Here is a 23220-nt window from a genome sequence, read left to right as displayed (position 1 = left end):
GTTGGACTAGTCCTTTTGTCATTATATAATGTTCCTCTTTGTCTTTTTTAACATTTTGCTTTAAAGTCTGTTTTGTCTGATATAACAATAGCTACTCCTGCTCGCTTTTGGTATCCATTTGCCTGGAATATCTTTTTCCACCCCTCTACCTTAAGTTTATGTGAGTCCTTATGTGTTGTTAGATGAGTCTCTTGAAGACAGCAGATGTTTGGTTGGTGAATTCTTATCCATTCTTCCATTCTGTATCTTTTAAGTGGAACATTTAGGCCATTTGCATTCAATGTCAGTATTGAGATGTGAAGTACTATTCTATTCATCATGCTGGTTGTTGCCTGAATACCTTGTTGTTGTTGTTTTTGTCATTGTGTTATTGTTTTATACATCCCATGAGATTTGTGCTTTAAGGTAGTTCTATTTTGATGTATTTTGAGAATTTGTTTCAAGATTTACAACTCCTTTTAGCAGATCTTGTAGTGCTGCCTGGTAGTGGCAAATTCTCTCAACATATGTTTGTCTGAAAAAAGACTGTATCTTTCTTTCATTTATGAAGCATAATTTCATTGGATAAAAAACTCATGGCTAACAATTGTTTTGTTTAAGAAGGCTAAATCCCCAATCCCTTCTGGCTTGTAGGGTTTCTGCTGAAAAATTTGCTGTTAATCTGATAGATTTTCCTTTATAAATTACTTGATACTTTTTCCTAACAACTTTTAAGATTCTTTCCTTTGTCTTCACTTTAGATAACCTGATGACTAGGTGCCTAGGCAATGATCTTTTTGCGATAAATTTCCTGGGTGTTCTTTGAGCTTCTTGTATTCAGCTATCTAGATCTCTAGCAAGACCAGGGAGGTTTTCCTTGATTATTCCCTCAAATTTGTTTTCCAAAGTTTCGGATTTCTTTCCTTTCTTAGAAACACCAATTTTTTCTTAGATTTGGTCATTTAACATAATCCCAAACTTCTTGGAGGTTTTGTTCATTTTTTAAAATTCTTTTTTTCTTTGTCTTTGTTGAATTGGGTTAATTCAAAAGTCTTGTTTTTGAGCTCTGAATTCCTTTCTTCTGCTTGTTTGATTCTATTGGTGACATTTTCCAGTGTATTTTGCATTTATCTAAGTGTGTCCTTCATTTTCAGAAGTTGTGGTTGTTTTTTATTTATTTATGCTATCTATTACTCTGGAGATTTTTCATCCATGTCCTGTAACTTTTTTTTTTTAAGTTGGTATTCACCTTTCTCTGGTGCCTCCATGTGTAGCTTCATACTCAAACTTCTGAATTATTTTTCTGGCAATTCAGAGGTTTCTTCTTGGTTTGGCTCAATTGCTAGTGAGCTAGTGTGATCTTTCGGGGGTGTTAAAGAATCTTGTTTTGTCATACTACCGGAACTGTTTTTCTGGTTCCTTCTCATTTGGGTAACCTATGTTGGAGGGAAGATCTGGGGCTCAAGGTCTATTGTTGAGATTCTTTTGTCACACGGGGTGCTGCCTTGACATGGTGTTCTCCTCCCTTCCTCTAGGGATGGGACTTCCTGAGAGCTGAACTGTAGCTATTGTTATGTTTGTTCTGGGTCTAGCCACCCAGCTGAGCTACCAGGCTCCAGGCTGGTACTGGGGAGTGTCTGCAAAGATTCCTGTGACGTCATCTGTCTTAAGGTCTGTCAGCCGTGAGGAGCACCTGTCCCAGTGGAGGTAGCAGGGGAGTGAAATGGACTCTGAGAGGGTCCTCGGTTGTAGTTTTGTTTAGTACGCTGGCTTAGTGTTGGTTGGCCTCCAGTCAGGAGGCGGCACTTTCAAGAGAGCCTCAGCTGCAGTAGTGTAGGAAGGATACAAGCTTGCCCTAATGCCACCTGGATGATAAGTATTTGGTTTCTTAGGTGGTGGGCAGGGCCCTAGAGCTCCCAAGAGATCGTGTTCTTTGTCTTCAGCTACCAGGATGGGTAGAGAAAGACAATCAGGTGGGGGCAGATTTAGACATGTGTGGGCTCAGACTCTCCTTGGTAGAGGGGGCTCCCTGGGGCTGTTGTGCAGGATGGGGGTGCAGTTTCAGGCCAATGGAATTATGTTCCCAGGGGCATTATGGCTGCCTCTGCTGGGTCACGCAGGTCACTAGGGGGAAAGCTGGCAGTGATAGGCCTTACAAGGCCACTTTCACTCCCACTGTGTCCCCCCAACAGCACGAGAGGGACATGCCCCAGGCTAAAAGCCTCCCTGCTGAGAAAGCAAGCGGGACTTTCAGGTTTCATGCCTCCCCACCTGTAGCGGCTTCTGTGCTCCTGTCTGTACTCCCAGATCACCTCCTCTGCAGACTCTGTCCAGGAAACTGCGCAAATTGTTTCAAAGTTCAGCTGGAAGTTTCCTTCTCCCTGTGATCTTTCCCCCGTTCCACTGGCACCCCTCCCCCAAGAACCCCTGAGAGACAAAGGCAGAAATGGCTTCCCGGGGGTTCGAGAGTGCCCACGGGACTCTTCCACTGCTGCCCCTGCCCCTATATTTTGCTCAGCTCTCTAAATTTGTCTTTGCTCTCGGTAAGGTCAGATCCTTCTCCCGAGATCTGGTTCTTCAGGCTCCCCAGTGAGGATGTGTGTTTGGGGTCAGTCGCTCCCCTTTCACACTTCGGACACTCATAGTTTTTCAGCTGTGTCATGGAGCCCGCAGCAACAAGCCACCTCTTTCAAAGGGTCTGTGGATTCTCTCAGCTTTCCTGGTGTGTTCTTCAATAGTTCTTGGAGCAAAAGTTCCCAGTGTGTCTCCATAAGCTGCTCTGTCCATATGAGTGGGAGCCGTAAGTTAGTCCTGCCTCCCATCTGCCATTTTCCCTCACTTTCTGATTTCTGTTCTTTTCACTCTTCTTCTGCTTATACTGCGTTTAATTAGCTGATGTCATTTGTTAGAGGTCTTTTGTTAATTATGTATGTGTTTAGTACAGTAAATCTCTCTGTACAAGTTGCTTTAGTTATAGTCCACACATTTTGACACATTCGGTTTTCATCTTCATTGAGTTCAAAATATTTTCAGATTTCCCTTTTGGATTTCTTCTTTGGTCCATGATTATTTGGAAGTGTATTGCTTAGTTTGATCATATTTGGGGTCCTCTTAGGGATCTTTCTATTATTGATCTCTAATTTGTAATTCTAATTTGGTTGGAGAACATACTTTGGATGATTAAAAAAAACAAAACAAACCTACTCCTCCCGTCACAGCACCTCTGACACCACACATGTGGGGTTTCCACACCAAGCAATTCTCCACTTCTCTGTGGACACCACCCGAGTGTCCTACAATTTGATTCAAGTATAACACTAATTACCCAGAGTTAGCACAGGCCACACAGGTTAAGGGCTCAATCTCACAAGACTGACCCTCACTTTAGGTGCCAACTAAAAGTAGTAGGTGTGTATGTGACCCACACTTCTGTCTGACCTGGCTACAAATTGGAGGTTCTCACAATCTTCTCCTTAAGTTGAATAATTTATTATAACAGCTCACAGAACTCAGGGAAACATCTTACTTATTTACCAGTTTATTATGAAGGATATGATGAAGGATACAGATGAAGAGTTGGATGAGGAGGCACATAGTCAGGTCCAGAGGGGTCCCGAGTGCAGGAGCTGGTGTCCCACAGAGAGAGGGCGCTCCACCGTGTTGATACCTCGGTGCGTTTACCAACCCAGAAGCCCTCGGAATCCTGTACTTTATGGATTTTGGTAAGGCTTCATCACACAGGCATGACTGATTCTTAACTCAGTCTCCAGCCATGGAGGAAGGGGAGAGAGGGAGCTGAAAGTTCGAAGCTTCTAATCATGGCTTGGTCTTTCTGGTGACCAGCTCCTATCCTGAAACTATCCGGGAGCTACCAAGAGAGTCTATCATTAGAGCAAATGATGCTTTTGTTACCCAGGAAATTCCAAGGGTTTTAGGAGCTCTGTGTCAGAAATTGGGGGCAGAGACCAAATATATATTTCTTATTATGTCACAGATGACTCGAATCCTTTTAGATTTATTGAGCCTTGTTTTAAGACCCACAACAAGATCTACGTTGGTAAACATTTCATGCATACTTAAAAACAGCATTTACTCTGCTGTTTCTGTGTGGAGTGTTCTACAAATGTCATAGGTCAGGTTGGTTGAAGCATTGTCAAGTATTCTATACCCTTACTGATTTTCTCTCTACATGTTCTTTCAGTAGCTGAGAGAGGACTTGAAATCTCAGACTGTAATTGCAGACTTGTCTGTTTCCTTTGTCAATTTTATCAGCCTTTCCTCCATATATTCTGAATCAGCTCTATAAGGTATATAAAGTTTTAGTTTATCATTTTGATGAATTGGCCACTTTATCATTATGAAATGAACTTCTTTATCCCTGGTAATAATTTTTTCCTTGAAATCTCCTTTTTTCATTGTTAATAGAGCCACTCTAGCTTTCTGTTAGTTTCAGCCTGGTATAATCTTTCCGTACTAACGTTTTCATCTATAATTCTATTTATTTTTAAGTAGGCTTCTTATAGGCCTCATGTAATTAGATCTTATGTTTTTATCCAATCTGCAGTCTCAGCCTTTCGTGTACATCTGATGTTATTACTGATATAATTGAGATTAAATTTACCATCTTGCCATATTTTCTGTGTAACCCATATGTTCTTTCTTTTCTTTTCCCGCTTTTACTGCCTTCTTTTGGCATTGGATAGTTTTTTATGATTCCATTTATCTCCTTTGTTCATGTATTAGCTATCTGTCTCTTATTTTTGTGTTCACAGTGGTTGTTTTATCCAGTGGATGTTTCATGATATATGTCATTAGCTTTCAACATTCTAGCTTCAAGTGACATTATATAACTTTGTACATGGTGTAAGAATGTTATAACAGCATATTTCCATCTCTCCCCTGGCATTTGTGCTATTGTTATTAGATATTTTACTTCTACATATATTATGAACCTATACTACATTGTTATTATTATTGATTATCAACACTCAGTTTTCTTTTAAAGAAATTTAAATAATAAAAAGTCTTTTGAGTTACTCATTTAATTGCCATTTTTAGTATTTTTTATTTCTTTGTGTAGGTCCACATTTCTATCTGGTATCATTTTTCTTCTGTCTGAAGGACTTCCTTTAACATTTATTGTAGTGGAGGTTTGCTGGTGGTGATTTCTGTTGGATTTTGTTCACCTGTACTTTTGATAAATATTTTTGCTTTGTTCAGAATCCAAGTTGGTATTTTTTTCTTTAAATATTTAAAGATGCTGTTTTGTTTATGTCTATCTTGAATGATGTCTAGTGGAAAATCTGTTATTCTTATCTTTGGGTATTTGTACATAATGTGTCTTTTTTTCTGGCTGCTTTAAAGAAGTTCTCTTTTTCATGGATTTTGAGCAGTTTAATTACAATATGCCTTGACGTTGTTTTCTTCGTGTTTTTGTGCTTGAAGTTTGTTGAGATTTTTGGATCTGTTTTTATAGCTTTCATCAAATTTGGGGTGTTTTGCCCATTGTTTTTTCAAATATTTTCAGTCCTAGTTCTTCATCTTCAGGGACTCCAATTACACATATATTAGGCCTCTTGAAGTTGCCCTACAGATCCTGTTCAAAGTGATATTCTGTTCATTTCTTTGAGTATTTCTTCTCTCTGTGTTTCATTCTGGATAGTTTCTCTTGCTATATCCTCACTACTTTTCCTTTCCCTTTCTTTTTCTTAAAATAACGTTTATTTATTAACTCACAGTTCTGTAGGTTAGACATCCAGATGTGGCTTAACTTGAATTCTCTGCTCAAATTATCACAAGGCTGATATGAAGATGTCAGCCAGGCTGAATTCTTGACTGGAGGCTCTGGAGAACGTTTGCTTTTAAAGTCATTTAAGTTGTTGGTAGAATCTAGCTCATGTGCTTGTAGTACTAGAGTTTTTGTTTCCTTGCTGGCTATCAGTCAGGGACCACCTTCAGCTCATAGGGCCACCCACATGCCTTGCTATGTGCCCCCCTTTATCTTCAAAGCAGTAATGGTGTGTTGAATCCTTCTCAGACTTCAAATCTCTTACTTGCAGCTCTATGACCAGCTGGAGAAAACTCTGCTTTTAGTAGACTTACTTGATTAGGCCAGGCTCACCCAAGATAATCTTCCTCTTAATACATAATATAATATAGTCATGAGAGTGGTGTCTCTTCATGTGCATGGTTGTTATGCAGTTGTTTTAGTCCACTTGGGCTGCTATAACAAATACCATAGATTGGGTGACTTAAACAATAGAATTTTTTTCTCATGATTCTGGAGGCTGAGAAATCCAACAGCAAGGTGCTGACTGATTTGTTTCTGGTGAGGGTCCTCTTCTTTGTTCGCAGATGAATATATTTTTGCCGTAGCCTTACATGTGGGAGAGACAGATTATTGCTCTCATATTTCTTCTTATAAGAGCACTAATCCCATTCATGAGGCCCCCACTCTCAGGACCTAATCACCTCGGAAAGGCCCCACTTACAGATGTCATCACATTGGGAATTAGGGCTTCCATATATAAATCTTGAGAGCACACAAACAGTCAGTTCATAGCAGCAGGGTATGTACATGAAAGGGCAGTCACTGAAGGCAAGTGTAGGGTCTTGCCACCACAGGTGGATTTCGAGTCCTAAAGAATGGCAACTTGGAAATGCTACATAACCATGGTGGAGCTGGGAGGGACAGTTTTTCTTTTTCCGGGATCTTCATTTCTTTTTGATGATGATGCTTCTTTTTTCAGATTACTGAATATCAGAGAAAATCAACTGAAATGGTTAGTGCCTCCATCAGGCCTTTGGGCCTTCAAATGACATCTGGTCTAGGAGAAGCTTTCTAGGTGGCTCATTTAAGGAGAGCTTCTCTCCCCTCCTGGACTGTAAATTGAATCATGGCAGGAACTGTCTTTTCTGTCATCTCTCCCATCCCCAAAACAAAACAAGCCAGAATAACAAACATCCCTTGACCCTCATATTTCTGACACATTTTTCTCCCCATCTGGACACCCAGTCTTGAGAAAAAATTGTTTATGTTCCCCATCCCGGTCCCCGTGCTTACAAATGACTCTACCTGCTACCATCTAGACACCCCACTATTCTACTACAAAGGCCACTACTGATTTCTTGGTTAGTAAGGTGTTTTGTTTTGTTTTGTTTTGTTTTGTTTTGTTTTGTTTTGTTTTGTTTTTGAGACAGGGTCTCACTCTGTCACCCAGGCTAGAGTGCAGTGTATGTCAGCTCACTTCAGCCTTGACCTCCCAGGCTCGAGCAGTCATCCCCTCCCAGCCTTCCAAGCAGCTGGGACTCTAGTCATGTACCACCATACCTGGCTAATTTTGGTTTTGTTTTGTTTTATTTTGTTTTGCTTTTGTAGAGATGAGGTCTCTCTATGTTGCCCAGGGCGGTCTCAAACACCTGAGCTCAAGCCATTGTCCTGCCTTGGCCTCTCAAAGTGCTGGGATTACAGGCATGAGTGAGCCACTGTGCCTGGCCTTAGTAATTCTTAATAGATATGTCCTGTTCCTTAGCACTGGCATTTGATGTTATTGATGACTCCTTTCTTTCTGAAACTTGTTCCTTCCTTTGCTGCTTTGAACAACCTCATCTACCTGTTCTCTTCTTGTATGCATCTGCAAGTGTTGGTTCTTAGTTGCCTTCACTAGAAACCCTTCCGCTGCATTTTGTAAATCTTGCCAGGTGGTAGTGGCAGAAAATAGACTGAACTGAGTTTAATCCTGATTTGGTGAATCATGTGTGACCTTGCGGAAATTATACAACTTCTCTCTCAGTTTCTTCTTCTGTGAAATGGAAATTTTACCCATACTGCAGGGTTATGGTGAAGGTGAGTGATGATGCATGTAAAGCACCAACATGTCAGAGCTGTCAGTCTTCTGTAGCTCCAGCTTTTCTGATAGCAGAGACCGTATTTTAAAGATAGGACATTCTGACGCAACTGTTTTGACGCCGGCCTTTTGATCAAATGGCAACCAAATATCCCCGTGTCCAAATGGGCCTATCAAAATATCCTTATTGAGTGGTTTTTATTAGTTAAACTATAATTCACATGCCATAAAATTTGCCCTTTTCAAGTGTACATTTCAGTGATCCCTGGCAACCACTAGTCTTTTTTGTTTTATGGGTTGAATCTACTCTGGAAGTTTCGTATAAATGGAATCCTATGCTTTGAGGCTTTTTGTGTCTGTGTCTTTCACTTAGTGATGTTCTTAACATTCATCCATGAATCAATATTTTATTTCTTTTGATGGCTGAATAATATTCTGTTGTATGGATATAAAACAATTTGTTTATCCACGCATTAGTTGGTGGGCATTTTGGTAGTTTCCACTTTTTGCCTACTATCATTAATGCTGAAAATATGAAAATTTGTGTCACGAATCTTTTCTTATGCAATATCTAATCTGTTCTTCATTCCTTTCAGTGTATTTTTCATCTCAGACATTGGAATTTTTTTCTCTACAGTTCTTATTTAGGTCTTTTTTGCCTTCCTTGTCTTACTTGACATGTTAAGTTTTTCCTCTAGCTTCTTAAATATACAAAATATATTTACAACAACTATTTAACTGTCCCTGTCTAGTAATTCTATTATCTGTGTCATCTTTTGGTCAGTTTCAATTGATTGCATCTTCTCATTATGGGTGGTATCACCCTGCTTGTTTGCATGCCAGGGCATGTTTTTTAGATGACAGGCATCGTGAATTTTCCTTTATGAGTATTGGATATATTTTTATTGCCATAGTATTTTTTTTTTAGACAGGGTCTCACTCTGTTGCCCATTGCGGCAATGGTAAGATAATGGCTCACTGCAGCCTCCACTTTCCTGGCTCGACCGATCCTCCCACATCAGTCTCCCAGGTAACTAGGACTATAGGCACGCACCACCACACTTGGCTAATTTTTTAAGGATTTTGTACAGACAAGGTCTTACTATATTGCCCAGGGTGATCAACCCTGGCTTAAGCAATCTTCGTGCCTCAGCCTCCCAAAGTGCTGGGATTACAGATGCACACCACCGCACGCAGCTGATTTTTATATGTTTTATAGAGGTGGGTCTTGCTGTGTTGCCCAGACTGGTCTCTAACTCCTGGGCTCAAGCAATTCACTCGCCTAAGCCTCCCAAAGTGCTGGGATTACAGGCATGAGCCACCATGCCTAGCCCCCATAGTATTCTTAAGTTTTTTTCTGGAGTGAAGTTATGTCACTCGGAAGGAGTCTGATCATTCTGGGTTTTGCTTTTCAGCCTTATTAGGCAGGTACTGATCAGCAGTCCTTCCCGGCCAATTTTTCTACACTACTGAGCAAAACCTGTCTGAGTGCTTTACCTGATGCCCATGAAGTATGAGGTGTTCCACGCTGGCTGCTGGGAACAGAAACTATTTGTGGCCTTTGGTGGACTCGAAGTATTGTCCCACTAGTCCTTGGCAGAGTTCTGTCCCCAACCTGAGATCCTCTCTCCACAGGCAGGCGTGCACTGATCAGAACCTGGCTGAAAATTCGAGGTCACTCCTCAGATCCTCAGAATTCTCTTGGTGGAGCTCAGTTCTCTCTGGTACTCTACCTTGTAGGCTCTAACTCCTGACCTCCCGGAGCCCCCAGATCCACTTTCTCAACTCAGAGAAACCTCCGGGCTCCACCTGAGAGCCCCGATTCCCTGCACCACAGTTCGAAAAGTCACATGGGTAATGAGCTTCAGCAACTGTAGGTTCACCTTGCTTGTTTTCTGACTCTCAGGGATCACTGTGCTTCATTGCCTAAAGTTTCATGTCTTGAAAACCATTGTCTTGTATATTTGGGGCTTTTTGTTTGTTTGTTTGCTGGTTTCAAATGAGAGGGTAAGTCTGATCCCACTTACTTTATCTTGGCCAGAAGTAGCTATATTTGAATATAAAAATTTGGCAATTGTCATAACACCATTAAGCCACTATTTTTTACCTTTGGAGAAAAAAGGGATTCAGATTTACCTCGATAAATAGCACCTGTACTTCTTGTAAATAACAATAAGTTTTGTAAAGTTGAAAATATTGTATGCCACGTTTTATCTTGTCTAGAGAGTGGGTTATATGAACAAAGCGTTTATTGTTGGATCTGGAAACCCTGATTGTAGCTTCGTGTTTTTTCGGTTCTTCTGTGCATCAAAACATGAAAGAATCTGCTCCTACCTTGGAAGTACCTTGCATAAGTACAGGGCGTACTTAGGGATGGCCCGGTGCTACCCAAATTTGTAATTCCTGCCCCCGTCTGTACTTAGGACCAGCTGGAAGGAAATCCCCACCCACACGCCATCTGCTCAGCCTCTCCCCACCACCAGCTCACCCCAGCCAAGCCATTGCCAGTACTAAGTAGGAAAATAGTGGGCCACTGGGCAGCGTTTTCTGAAATAAATTTAGATTGGTTTAATACAAATAAAGCCTGTCCAAGTCCACAAAGAAATCAGTGCATGGACTCCCTAGGGTGTCCTGCTGTCTGTTATGATGCTGACCAAACCCATGAAGTGCTTTGTCTTCAAGTGGGAAGCTATCAGAGTTCTGTCCTACACTTATTTGCCTTCTTGTCTATGGTGTGAAGGTCATGGGCCATCTCTGATGTTATAAATATGCAGGTTCCCATGTGGCACTGTGTGTTACTGTGTCAGTTAAGTTTTCCAGCTTTAAAATTAAACCAAGCTTTTTCATCCATTACAATCCTCTGGATAGGGACTGGATGACTGCCGATGAATTTTTAATATTTTCTTTCCATTTTCAAAGGCCGTGTCCTCTCCAGTGCTCAGCGTTTGCACGCAATGCCTAGCCTTTGCACGCGAACTGTTTGCATCCACCTTTGTGCTGTAGAAGGTCACCAGCTTCTCCCTGGAGGCCTCACAGTTACCAGCTGCCACTGAGATCAGCATGGATTCTGTCTTCTCCTGACCAGAGTTATGTAGCCAGTAGGATGGCTACAAAGAAATTATGATTGGGGTAACATTTAGATGGCAGGAGGGAGTTCTAGATTTACAGTATGCGCCCAAACCAGGGAGATCTGTTAGAGATGTTGTAGAGTGGTTCAGCAATGTGCTTAATTGGTAAGAGCCCTGGGCAAGGCAGTCAGAAGACCAGGAGCCAGGCCTGGCCAGGCCGCTATAGGACAATGGATTGCCTGAGGGCAAGGACTGGGCTTTACTTCTTTTCATTTCCCGCCGTGCTTTGCACAGTCTCATTCACAGAGTAAGTGCTGAATAGAAGGTGTCAAATGGTTTTGTCGTCAAAAACCACATGACATGAAGCATGCATGTGAAGTCAGCTTTGTGTGTAGGTCCGTGCTTTGCACAGTCTCATTCACAGAGTAAGTGCTGAATAGAAGGTGTCAAATGGTTTTGTCGTCAAAAACCACATGACATGAAGCATGCATGTGAAGTCAGCTTTGTGTGTAGGTCATGACAAAACACTAATCTAGGTATTTCTGCTTGTATATTTCACACAGAAAGGGAAGTACATTGGAGATAAGGCTCATTAACAGTTGGGTAGTGTCCTAGGGCCAGTGAGTAAAAAATTGGCAATTCTACTCTATTTTCCTTGCATTTAAAGATTCTGAATCCGTTGGTAAGCCCTGTGTTGAAGGCCCCTGTTCACTAATATCCATTTCCTAGTTCAGCTGGGTGGAAATCAGATAGGCATTGTAGGAGACCAGAGTGTTACTTCTTTGGAAAGCGTCTAAGTAGGTTCTGGCTGCCTGCACAGTGAGGTCAGTGGCGTGCCTGCCTGCTTTTCTGCTTTGAACCTTAGACCACCCAGAAGCAATAGAAGTACTGCAAGGAGCAGGGAAGGAGGTGATAACAAAACACTGCTACATCTGAAAGTGTCGTGGGGGAACATGACATGCCCCTCCTTTAAAGCCTGCGTGGTGGCTCTTTCTGAGAAATATGATGGGGAAGAGGTCAGGAGTGGGTCACCACCACACCAACGCCACTTCTCATGCCAGGCCCACCATGTGCCCTGTGAGCTGCCTGTGACCACCACCCTCCAGAAGTTGGCCATCTAATTATCCCACAAACCTGGTGCTTCCTAAGCAGATGTGCATGCTAGCTTCACTATGTGCTGACTCTTGAGAGAGAAATGAGAAGCAAACACCTGTTCTGAAGCTGGCTGTGTCGGTGATCTTCATTCGTCATAAGCTGTCCATCCCCAAGGTGGTGGTGAGCCTGAACTGCGATCTTTGTGCACCACCCTGGGGACCGTCTGACATGTGGGTGGACAGGAAAGGAGGTGACAGACAGTACATCAGGGAATCAGCTGTAGAAGTAGTAACAAAGATCGACAGCACGAGAAAGAATACTGTTTTTAGCAAAGGCAAAAGACTGCCAGTGACAGTACGCCAGTGACAGTACAATGATTATTCGTCCTAGGCAAAGTCACGCTGGATATGTTTAGAGAATGGCAGGACACTTTTCAACTTAAAGCACTAGAGAACTCTACAATCAACTTTGTTTCTCAGCTCTTCCTTCCTAAAGTCTTAGGTGCCGGAGCCTTGATCTGTGCTCTGACAGTGATTGAGTGGCACCAGTCCTGAACCAGGATTGGTTTCACAAGGTAGTTTGGTGTCACAGAGCCGCCAGACTTTCACTCGGTGTGTTGATCCCAAAAGTTGGTGTTGTCGGGGGAGCCTCTGTCTTAGCTCAGAACACGGGTTGTTCACTGGCCCCAGAAGAAGAGGTGAGCTTTTTGCACTGTTGTTCAGTAGAACACTGGAATTTTGAATAGGTGAGTAAAAACAATGTAATAATGACACCAATATCAAAGTAAGTGCCAAGAATAGAATTTCACTGAATCCTTTTATATTGTGCATTTACCATTGAGTATAATTTCTAACATCATGATGATGATGTTATTAAAGGTGGTCGTTCTTAGGAGCTATCCTACCCAGGAATAAATCTTACATCCAAAAATACATGACAGTGTGAGCGCCCGCTAACGTCCACAAGCTCAGAGGTGACTCTCTGTACCATAGGTTACAATTAGTTCTAATTCACTGAGCTGGAAATTGTTTTATTATTTCCTTTAGATTTCTAAAAGAAGTGCCTTCTATTGTAACAGTGTCAGGCACCTGGTACCTCAACAAATTAATTAAAGCACTGAAGTGTTTTATAAAATCACCAGCCACAACAATAAAATGGAAAACAGCATTTGTGGGGAAAAAAAAATCTATCTTTGGTCTTAAGCTGTGTCTTAGAGTTTAATACAGGCAATAAAATCTCTCACCTTTTCTTGATGATGTTTAGTTGGTAGTCATATTTGTTTTGTTTTCAGCATTGAGAATGTTGAGATAAAGGGCATATTCAGGTTGATTTGCCTACAACAAGCAAGTGAGTTTTCTGGAATATTATGTACTCTGCTAACATAAAGACAGTTTCTATGAAGCAGTGATTTCACATTCTGCTATTAAGTCAGAATAATTTAAGATATGCCATATGTGAGGTTACATGGCAATCTCTGATGACTTTTTGAGAGGAGAAGGAATTAATTAAAATTAGTATGGTTACCCTTAAATTAACCACTAGAAGCATTTAGATCAATTAACCACTTTCCCCTTAAAAGATGAGGCCACTTGCACATTCACAAACCCATTACTCTACGTTGTCTCAGTCCACCAGGTACTGAAGGGGCTACCATTTTCTGATTTGTTTTATATGTTGCTCCCTGGTGTCTTGGAGAGGAAAAAAGAGGAGGAAGAAAACATTTGAAATATAAGTGGATTTATGATGGTGCCGGTCAGTGTCTGTGTCATGTCCTCTAGGAGTGTGATCTACTAGAGCGAAGGAAAGAACATGCCTTTGAGATGTAAGCCCATTGTCAATGGCAGGGGTTCTCTGACTGCCTGCGGGTCCCGGGTCTGTCTGCGCCTCCCACAGAGGGACCAGAGGAAGGCGCCTGCCCACCCACGGGTCTTGGGCCATGGTAGAGTGCTTTCCTCTGTGCTATTTTGGAGGACCTTGCCTTTTCTTTTTTTGAGCTTCAACCTAAAAATCACCACTCCTTTATCCCCAAAACCCTGTCCTCAACCCCAGGCAGAGCTCCTTGCCCCTTCTTCTGTGGCCCTACAGCCCCTCACACTCACCTGGCCGGAGCCAAGTCACAGAAGGCTTTGCAGGCCATGGTAAGGTGTGTGGACTTTCTTTTTACTGCGAGAGAAAGTGAGCAGAGCGGTCCACATGGGTCATGACCTGCCTCACGTGTGCAAAGGTCATTCTGGCTGTGGTGTAGTGAAGGAAGAGAGGAAGCAGGGCTTCCTATCAGAGAGTGAGAGGGGATGGTGGCTCAAACTGCATCTGTAGCCACGGAGGAGGCGTCAAGTCACATTGGAGGGGTGTGTTGCAGGAAACCTCACAGGACATTGGTCCTGTAGGAATTTAAAGTCGGAAGTTGCTAGAGCAGAGGTGGCCAGGGCTGTGACTTGGACTTGACATTGAGGAAAAGGGTCACTAAAGTAGCCTCTAAGGCGAAGAAAGGGGCATCAAGGTGTTATTCTCTGGTGCGCAATTAAAAGGTTGCTAGATGATTATAAGTCTGACTTCTGTCTGGATTGACTGATTGATTTCCCATTAGACATTTTCAAAGAGCCATCTCCTTTAAGAAAAAAAAAAATGCTTCTCTATCCAAGCAAGCCTAGAAGTGTCAGAAGCTGGAAGGAATTTGGCAGTTTGGTCTATTATCCTTTTTCCAAGCATGAAACCTTGCACTTAGAACCACATTAATGGAACAATAATTTTAGTCCCTGTCTGTTTTTTCTTTTCAATCCTTAAAGATGACAAACCGTGGGCAATTTCTTCTCTACCACTTGAAGAACTCCTGTGTAATAAGAAACCGTTGTCACCTGTGTGCTGTGTGTTTTTTCACAGGTGACTGGAGTTTGGTTTTCTTTCTCACAGGATACCCAAAGCAGAGGACTGCGGCAGCGCGAAATGGGTTTCCGCCCAAGCCGGACCCGCAGGCCCGTGAGGCTGAGCGGCAGCTGGTGCAGCGGCTGAAGGAGCGGTGTGAGCGGCAGACTAGACAGCTGGGCGTCGTGCAAGGGGAGCTGAAGAGGGCCATCTGCAGCTTTGATGCACTTGCCGTGGCCACGCAGCATTTCTTTAGAAAGGTGAGGCCCCATTTCGTGAAGGTCCAAGGGCATTTTGGTTGGGGCAGAGGGTGGTGATGGTGACAGTTCTTTGTGTGTGTTGCTGTTTTGGGTTTGAGTTTTGATCAGAGTGGAGTTTGGATTTTCGGGAGTTCAGGCAGAATCTCCTGAGGCGTCCCATCATCTTTGGGGAGCCACATTTATCTTTAGGTGTGAAAGAAATATGTCTGGGAAGAATCATTAATAATCTTCATTCCGAAAGAGAAAATTATGTAAAAAATGAAAGGAAAGGATGTACAGGAACGTTTTTGCAGGTGAGATCTTTGCAGCAAATGGAGCATGTGGTTGTTTGCATTTTCGAAGGGAGAGGTCACTTTCCAACATTTCTGCTCACATCACATCAAAGGGAGACAGGCCACAGTCCCGTCCACCTCGGCTGTTGATGGGCAATGGAACGTGCTTGGCCTGGGACTCAGGGCCATGGCCCCAGTTCCCAGAGCAGCATAGGGAGAGGTTCGGATTCTCCCTGTATCCTCGATTTTTCTGAAAATGCAGGGAGTTTGGTTTCTTCTCTGCAAATGTCTGGGTCTGTGTGTGTATACTGAATCTGTTACTAACCATGGAGCAGTTAAACTTCCCAGCCTTTCCCCGGGGCACAGAGGTGGGAGCCTAGTGTCCCATTGCATTTGTGCTCCACCTTGAAGTCACCAAGGTGTCCTTGGGGGAGAAAAAGCATAAACATTATAAATGCACATTTTTGAGATTCGTGTATGGACATCCTGGTATCTATACAAGTGCTGTATAAATGCTCTCCAAATAAGAAAGTGAATTAATGAAATATCCGGCCAATTTCAAAAGAAAAGCCGAAGAATGTGAAGTGACTCCATGTCCCCTGGCAGCTTCCTCTTTGGCCTTTTATGGCATCCTTCACCTTCCGCTCTACTCCAGTATAGAAGCCTGAACTGCTGTTCTTTCGTTGTTGTTATTTTTGTTTGTTTAAGGCTTTCAACAGAAAGAGCCATTTATCAGTCTGTTGTGGTAATAAATGACAAGATGAATAGGCAACCCTGAAATTTCCATTTTACCAATAGTTTCAGCCTCCTTCCCAACCAGAATTTTAACCCCAGCAGAAAATGGCCAATGTGAATTTCATGCCTTCCTTTCTGGTCTAGTCACGATGTGTGACGTGATCTGGTAAGTGTGCGTAAAGTGGCTGAAGACTCCCCCCCATAAGAAAGTTACAAACACATCTTCAAGGAGCCCAGGGGCCTGACTGGGCATGGTCGAGATGAGCATTTTTGCAGTTAGGGAAGGTGCTTCGTCGTATTTCCCACTGACCGTCAGGTTGTGCCTAAAGAGGAAAACAGGGCTGTTCCTTGACGTTCAGCGATCCTGTTGATACAGTTTGTATCGCCGTGCTGCCTGCTGTGGGACTCCACCTTTCAGACATCATCCAAAGAGTCAGGATGGACAAAGCAATAGATGTTGATATAACATATTGATAATATGTTCCATGTTCTAGAAGTTGGAGCTTTTAGGCCCCACTTTGGGGATCATGGCAGGGGAGAGAGTAACTGTGCCAAAATTAGGGGTCCCTGTAGTTCTGCGTTTCCATGTTCCAGGAAAGTTCCTTGTTGGCCTGCAGACCATGGGTTTTACTTCTTTGTGGCACGCACGTGGCTCTCAAACCAGAGACCAACAGCGGCTGGCAGGTGATTTGCAGGCGTCTCCAGTGGACCTCCCTGCTACTACAGCTGCACTTGGCATGACGTTTCAGCAAGACGGATGGTGGACATGAATTTCATTTTCTTTTCAGTAAATCACAACCAGTAACTCCAAATGAGCTTCAAAAATGACCGTGGCATTTCAGCTCCCACACAATGTATTTTTTTCCCTATCTTTCTGATCTCTACGCTCTCTTTCTCTCGCCAGATAAATGCCAGAAGAAAAAACGGAAGATAAAATGTTGTTTTTTTTTTTTTAAATTAAAGTCCTAATTGAACATAATCAGCATCTTTTATGCAGGCCGTCATGCATGCCATGTAGTTTAAGATGATGGATTTGAGAATTTGCTAGTAATACCGAATTAGACCAGGAGGTGTGACATGGGGTGGAGAATCTGGGAAAATAGAGGCAAAGCAGCCTTGAAACCTTCAACAATGGAGCCCTCTGAAGTTACCAGGTCAGGAGAACCCAAGGTACCCAATGTCACACTTGTGGGAAACCCATGCACTATTACTGTGAATGAGATATGGTGTGAGTCGAGCATGCCAGCTTTGAGGAAGCATGACCCGTATAGCCTGGAAATGCACGATCTCTTTGCTCTTCTGGTTAGAAGGCCCTGCCAGAATTCCGTCCTGTAAGGAATGCACGTGTATCTTTTGTACACTGTAGCATATTCATCTGCGGAGCATACTCTGGTGGAGAGAGGACACGGGGCTAACCCAGAGTCAGTTCCATCTCTGCGCCGATCCAGTGGGGAGACCTTGAGCAAGTTCCTGCCCCTCTGTGCACTTTGTCATCGTCACCGCAGGAATAGCATCCCTGTCCTTGCTCTCTTTCCCCCTGGCTGACTCATTAACTTTGAATCTCAGTTTTCTCCACTTAAAATAGAATTCATAATAACTTCACGAAGTCATCGTGAGAATGTAGTGAATTAACGTGCAAAGATGCTTTATAGAGATGAGTCTCACTATGTTTCCTAGGCTGGTCTCAAACTCTTGGTCTCAAGGGATCCTCCTGCCTCAGCCTCCTAAAGCACTGGGATAACAGGCATGAGCCACCATGCCCAGCTGGCAAAGGCACTTTTTTGACAAATATTCCATCAAACATTCTTTTCTGAGTACAAGGATATCTGTCAAGATCTACCTCAAGGATTTTACTCTCAAGTGGGAGAAGGTGAAAACACAGTCAAAGCTCTTGAAGAGCTTGGCCTGGAATGTACTTTAAAAATAATTTAAAAAAATAGTTTTTAGTGGCCAGGCTCGACCAGCCTGGCCAACATGGTGAAACCCTGTCTCCACCAAAAATAAAAAAAATTTAAAAAATTAGCCGAGTGTGGTGGCACGTGCCTTTGATCCCAACTACTTGGGAGGCTGAGGCAGGAGTATTGTTTGAACCCAGGAGGCGGAGGTTGAGGTGAGCCAAGATTGCACCACTGCACTCCAGCCTTGGTGACAGAGGGAGACTCCATCTCAAAATACATGTTTTTAAAATAAAAATGAAAATAATTTTCTAATATAGCTCTTCAGTTACTGCTATATATTTTTACCTGAAAGTGCTGATGCCGTTAATTTAAATATATGTTGGAAGTAAGCCTCACCACTAGAGAAGAAGAATTAGAAGCCCAGATAAGAATCTCCCTTCTCTGCCCCATGCTTTATAGCTCCTGGCAGAGTAGCTGTGAAAGTTGTCAGCTCTAACGCAGCCTCAGCCCAGCGTCCGGGGATTCTAAGATGCCGCACTTAGGTGCCAACAGCAGCCTCACACTTGCGCTGGTTGCAGGCAGCTGTGCCCCTGCAGCAAGGCATGTTCCTCACCAAAGGCCAAACAGATCTGCGAAATCCGTGCTCCCAGACCCCCAAGTGCTATAGTAATGAGTGTGACTCTCAGGGACTCGCGCTTTCAGGGTCAGGTTGAATGGTGTGATGGTGCTCTTGCTGTGTGGTTCCCCGGAATGCTACTCTTTAGCATCCCCTGGTGGCTCATCCATGAAACAATCCACGGGATGGTCCTCACCCTGCAGCATGGAGTTTTATGTACATTATCTTTGAGGGTACATGGATTTTCATGTTACTTGTAATCAGATTTATTATACTTATTCAGTATTTTTCGTATCTCTTCTTCTTTTGTTAACTTTATGAATGTGATTGTAGATTACGGTTTTGAATTTTTTTACACGTTATTAAATAGTTTAGGCATAAAAGACCTGAAAATGAATGTCAAGCATTTTTGGACTCTCTAAGCTTACCAAAAAATTAATAATGCACCAACCTCCTTCTTCTCAAAGTGTGTATGTATTTTATGGCTTTTATTATTTGACCTTTTATCACAAAAAAAATTTCTTATAGAATAGTGGAAAGTGTAAAATCCAAATACCCCATAATTCATATTTAACAATTCTTCACATTCTGCCGTATTTGCTTTCTCTATGTCTTGTTGTTGTTAGTTAGGAGTATGTCTATTTTTTATATATTTTGAATATTTGAACTTCAGCCTTTCACCTTCAGTTCACATATATTAGTAGACGATCTTTAGCAACTCTGCCTCTACTCTATGGGGTGGGTAGGTAGGGAGGATTCAAAAAAGAAAGAGGTAGAACTTTAACAGTAGAGCTCTTATTTATTGACCATCTACTATGTCCTGGGCACTTAACAGATATTATTTTAACCCTCACAACAACCATAGCTGTTGTAGATCTCATCCTCATGTGATACTTGGGGAAACTGAGGCTCGGGGAGTTTGCGTAGTCCTCTGAAGACAATATAATTAGAAAGTGATGGAGCCAAGATACAAATACCAGGCCAGGCCACACCCAACACCCATGTTTTTCCACTATATTATGATGCTATTTCTCCCTCTCCTCACAATCAGGGTGCTTTTGATGTATTAAGGGGGGAATGCACAATTGCAAAACAGGTGAAACAATAAACTAAAAGTTAAACACACAGAAAATGACGTAATGGTTTAAGCTGTTGCCATAAAAAAATGTTATGTGCTCAAGTGGAAGCCTCGTCATTGATAATGGGAAGGAGTCTTGGAAGAGCACAATGGAGAGAGAAGCAGAATGTGGGGTGAGCAAAGAGGAAGGAAAGCGTATTGGGACAAGAACACCCAACGCCTGCTGTCTGCAGGGTGCCCCCGCTCCCTGCATATCTTTAAGCCCTTGGTAAATTAGTTAATGGCTTCTGAATAGAGATCTAGTCACTGGGGAACTGTTTTTTGAAAGTGCAGTGATTGCTCTAGTATGGATTGCAGACTCCTCATAGTGAAGCTGGCCCCAGCTCACCTTGAGTGCTCCGTAACACCTGGTTGGTTCGTGCATCAGGGCAGGGTGTGTATTAAAGGGGAAGAGAGAAGAGACAGCAGTAGAACCCCTTTGGAAAATAAAGGCTCGCTAGCTTTATGTGTTTAATGCATGCAGATTTTAAATTCAGGGATTCGTCAGAATGAATGTTGCTCTTGAGCTCCTAAAGCAGTAGAGAAGCTGTTACGTCCACCAGCCAAAGGACTTCACATTTCAGAGATTTTCCCACTGAGTGGAACTTTCAGGGCAGTAGTTATACCTGGTCAGAATTGAAAACAGTAAGCTCTTTGTTGCTTCCTAAATCCAAAACATGGTCATTTAAACATAGTGTTTTGTGCCTCTCCCACTTATAAATGATGCTCTGCGATTATCTTCTCTTCCCTTAATTTTATCGTGAATAACCAATGGCTTAAAGAAAATGTGAGCACTTAGGGTGGCATTTCTGACAGTTATTCAGCGTATAACACAGTAGAGAGTGCTAGTGAAGTGGTAAATTCAAGGCAAATTAATGGTTCCTGTGGTTGCTGTTCTGAAAGAATATTATGTGTCACAAAAATAAGTGCCCCCACAGTGCTTTGCTAAAAGAACCATGAGTGTCTGTATGGTTTCACTTGTAGGACTTCAGCTGAAGGAATTTTTTAGCACAACCCCCAAACATCAAAAATATTCCTGGTATCAAGGGATAGAATCCCCCAGCTATGCCAAGCAGCTCTTTGAAGTAATAGGAACCCTTGGCCTGTGGTGTCAGTCGTGTAAAACATCATGGTCAGTAGAAAATGAAACTCAAAATAGCAAAGTCTTCTCAACATTCATGGAAGATCCTTGGTACTGAAGCCTGATAAAACTCAACTCTATTGATGATAATATAAATTTCACAATCAGGTGCAATAAGATGAGAATAGTTACCTGACCAAGGTGAAAACTAATTGTCCCATTCAGCTCATCTCACTTATGCTTTGTCATCATTGTGCTTTTTGTTGTTGTTAGTAATTAAATGACATTCTTTTGAAGGCAGATAGGTGCCATGGGAGAGGAAAGGTGACTTTCAGCCACTCCTTTGCAGAAGAGGCCTGAGGCTTTCCCCAGACCCTGGTGGGCAGTTGATTAAACCTGGTCTGTAGTAAAAGTGTGTGCCTTTAAGATATTCTGGGATACAGAATTCAGCATAGCCATCCTGCAGGCCAGAGAGGCCACAGAGCAGATGGGGCATGGAGTGTCACCTGGCCATCCCACCCAACCTTTCTAGACCCATGGCCTCTGGTAGATACCAGAGTCTTCACTTAAATGTCACTGGCAACGTATTTGAAAATAAATGCTGTAAACTCCCCTCCAACTAAACACAAGTCAAACGAAAAGCAATATTCAAAACCTAATGAGAGGAGATATGGTTGTCTCAGTCCCAGAACCTCTTTCTTGTGAGAGATGAGTTTATTAACTTTCCTAGACCTCAGTTTTTCTATAAAATGGAGTTACTAAGGGTCCAGTTTCAAGGACAAGACCAGAATGAAGGGGCTGTCAGGCCCAGGCTCTGTGATTTAATTCGGTGCCTCTGACTCTGTGGGGTGTTCTCTTGGTCTGTTTTCATACTACTGATAAAGACATACTTGAGACTGGGCAATTTGCAAAAGAAGGAGGTTTAATGAACTCACAGTTCCATGTGGCTGGGGAGGCCTCACAATCATGGCAGAAGGTGAAAGACACGTCTCCCATGGTGGCAGACAAGAGAAGAGAACTTGTGCAGGGAAGCTCCCCTTTATAAAACCATCGGATCTTGTGAGACTTACTCACTGTCACAAGAATGGCATGGGAAAAACTCGCCCCCATGGTTCAGTTACTTCCCACCAGGTCCCTCCCATAACCCGTGAGAATTGTGGGAGCTACAATTGAAGATGAGATTTGAGTGGGCACACAGCCAAACCATATCAAGCATTATTTAAATACCAGAAAAGCATTGCCTGCTGCTCAGTTGGCAGAGCATGACACTTAAGCACCAGCAAGTGCTCTGCCCTTCCTCAGGGGATAGGGTATGCCTATTGATCCCTGTGGCCTGCTCTAAGCATACCTGGTGTGGGACCATCACAGTTTTGAAAATATAAGTTAGATTATTCTCTTTGGGAAAAATCATTTAAATAACAAACATCTGTGGAGCATCTGAATCATGAATCTGTTTCTAGCATGTTATTCCCTGGAGACACCACCAAGTGCAAAGAGAGATGGGGAGAGAGAGAGCCCTCTAGTAGTTGCCTGTTGAGGCTGAGCCTTCTCTTTGGTTCCTTTGGCATTAGGTTTCTAGCAGGAGTTGAGAGACCTGGTGGCTTTTGGAATGCCTCTTATGTGGGACTAAAACTGGCACCTCATCGCCTGTAGCAGGTTATGACACAAGCCTCCCTCCCTGGGTCTGCATCCCTCTGCCTCCTCCTCAGTAGACACACACCCTCAATCATCTCCAATTCCAAACACAGGGAGTGGTCCATCCTAGTCATTCTGTCTATGGTCCATCCACCTGGTAAATGGACCACTTGAAAACCACATCTCAGCCCCTGAGTTCCAATTCTAGGGAAGAGATGCTCACTGAAATCATGGGAGGGCAGAGTGGACTGTGAAGCCTGTCAAGCAGCCAGGGTACCCGGGGCAGGGGCACCTTGAGAGAGGAGTGTGGCTTGTGAAGTGGGTCAAGGAACACATAAGATCTCAGCAGGCAAAGGTGGAGGAATCGGGCCTTCTGGGGCAGCAGGAAGAACTTGAGCAGAGAGCGGTGCAGCGTGGGGAGAGGGCAGGGCCACTCTGTGGAAGATTAAGAGTCTAATTTGCCTAAAGCTTTGGGTGCAGGACTGATGATGGTGGGGAATGAGGCTGAAGAGTTCAGGGCCTTGAATCGCAAATAAAAGAGAGGAGGCACTCGCGGAGGCAGGCAGGAGGCCCTGAGCTTTGGACAACAGCTGCAGCACTGTGTTTTAGGCTGTGTTTTAGGAAGATTAACTCTGTGCCAGGTTTGAGATGGATGGCAGCAAGAAAACCCCAGGTAGGGAAAGCATGGAGGAGGCTCTGCCAGTGGAGTAAAAATCCAGGCAAGAGGTGAGAAGGGTCGGGGGGACCTGGAGTCC

General features: G+C 43.1%; 1 protein-coding gene across 3 annotated transcripts in view; it reads left to right on the top strand.

The window, feature by feature from the left end:
• The window catches only part of MTUS2 (microtubule associated scaffold protein 2), a 640565-nt gene that overhangs the window by 480230 nt on the left and 137115 nt on the right, over positions 1 to 23220 (top strand). For all 3 annotated transcript variants that reach the window (XM_031934947.1, XM_031934946.1, XM_026454233.2), the window contains one exon: positions 14900 to 15111. In XM_031934947.1, the coding sequence (XP_031790807.1) occupies positions 14900 to 15111 (212 nt within the window). The remainder of the gene's footprint in view (positions 1 to 14899; positions 15112 to 23220) is intronic.

This window comes from Piliocolobus tephrosceles, chromosome X (assembly GCF_002776525.5).
Source record: "Piliocolobus tephrosceles isolate RC106 chromosome X, ASM277652v3, whole genome shotgun sequence".
NCBI lineage: Eukaryota > Metazoa > Chordata > Mammalia > Primates > Cercopithecidae > Piliocolobus > Piliocolobus tephrosceles.
Note: the sequence above shows the minus strand (reverse complement) of the source record. Positions and strands in the feature narration are given on the sequence as shown.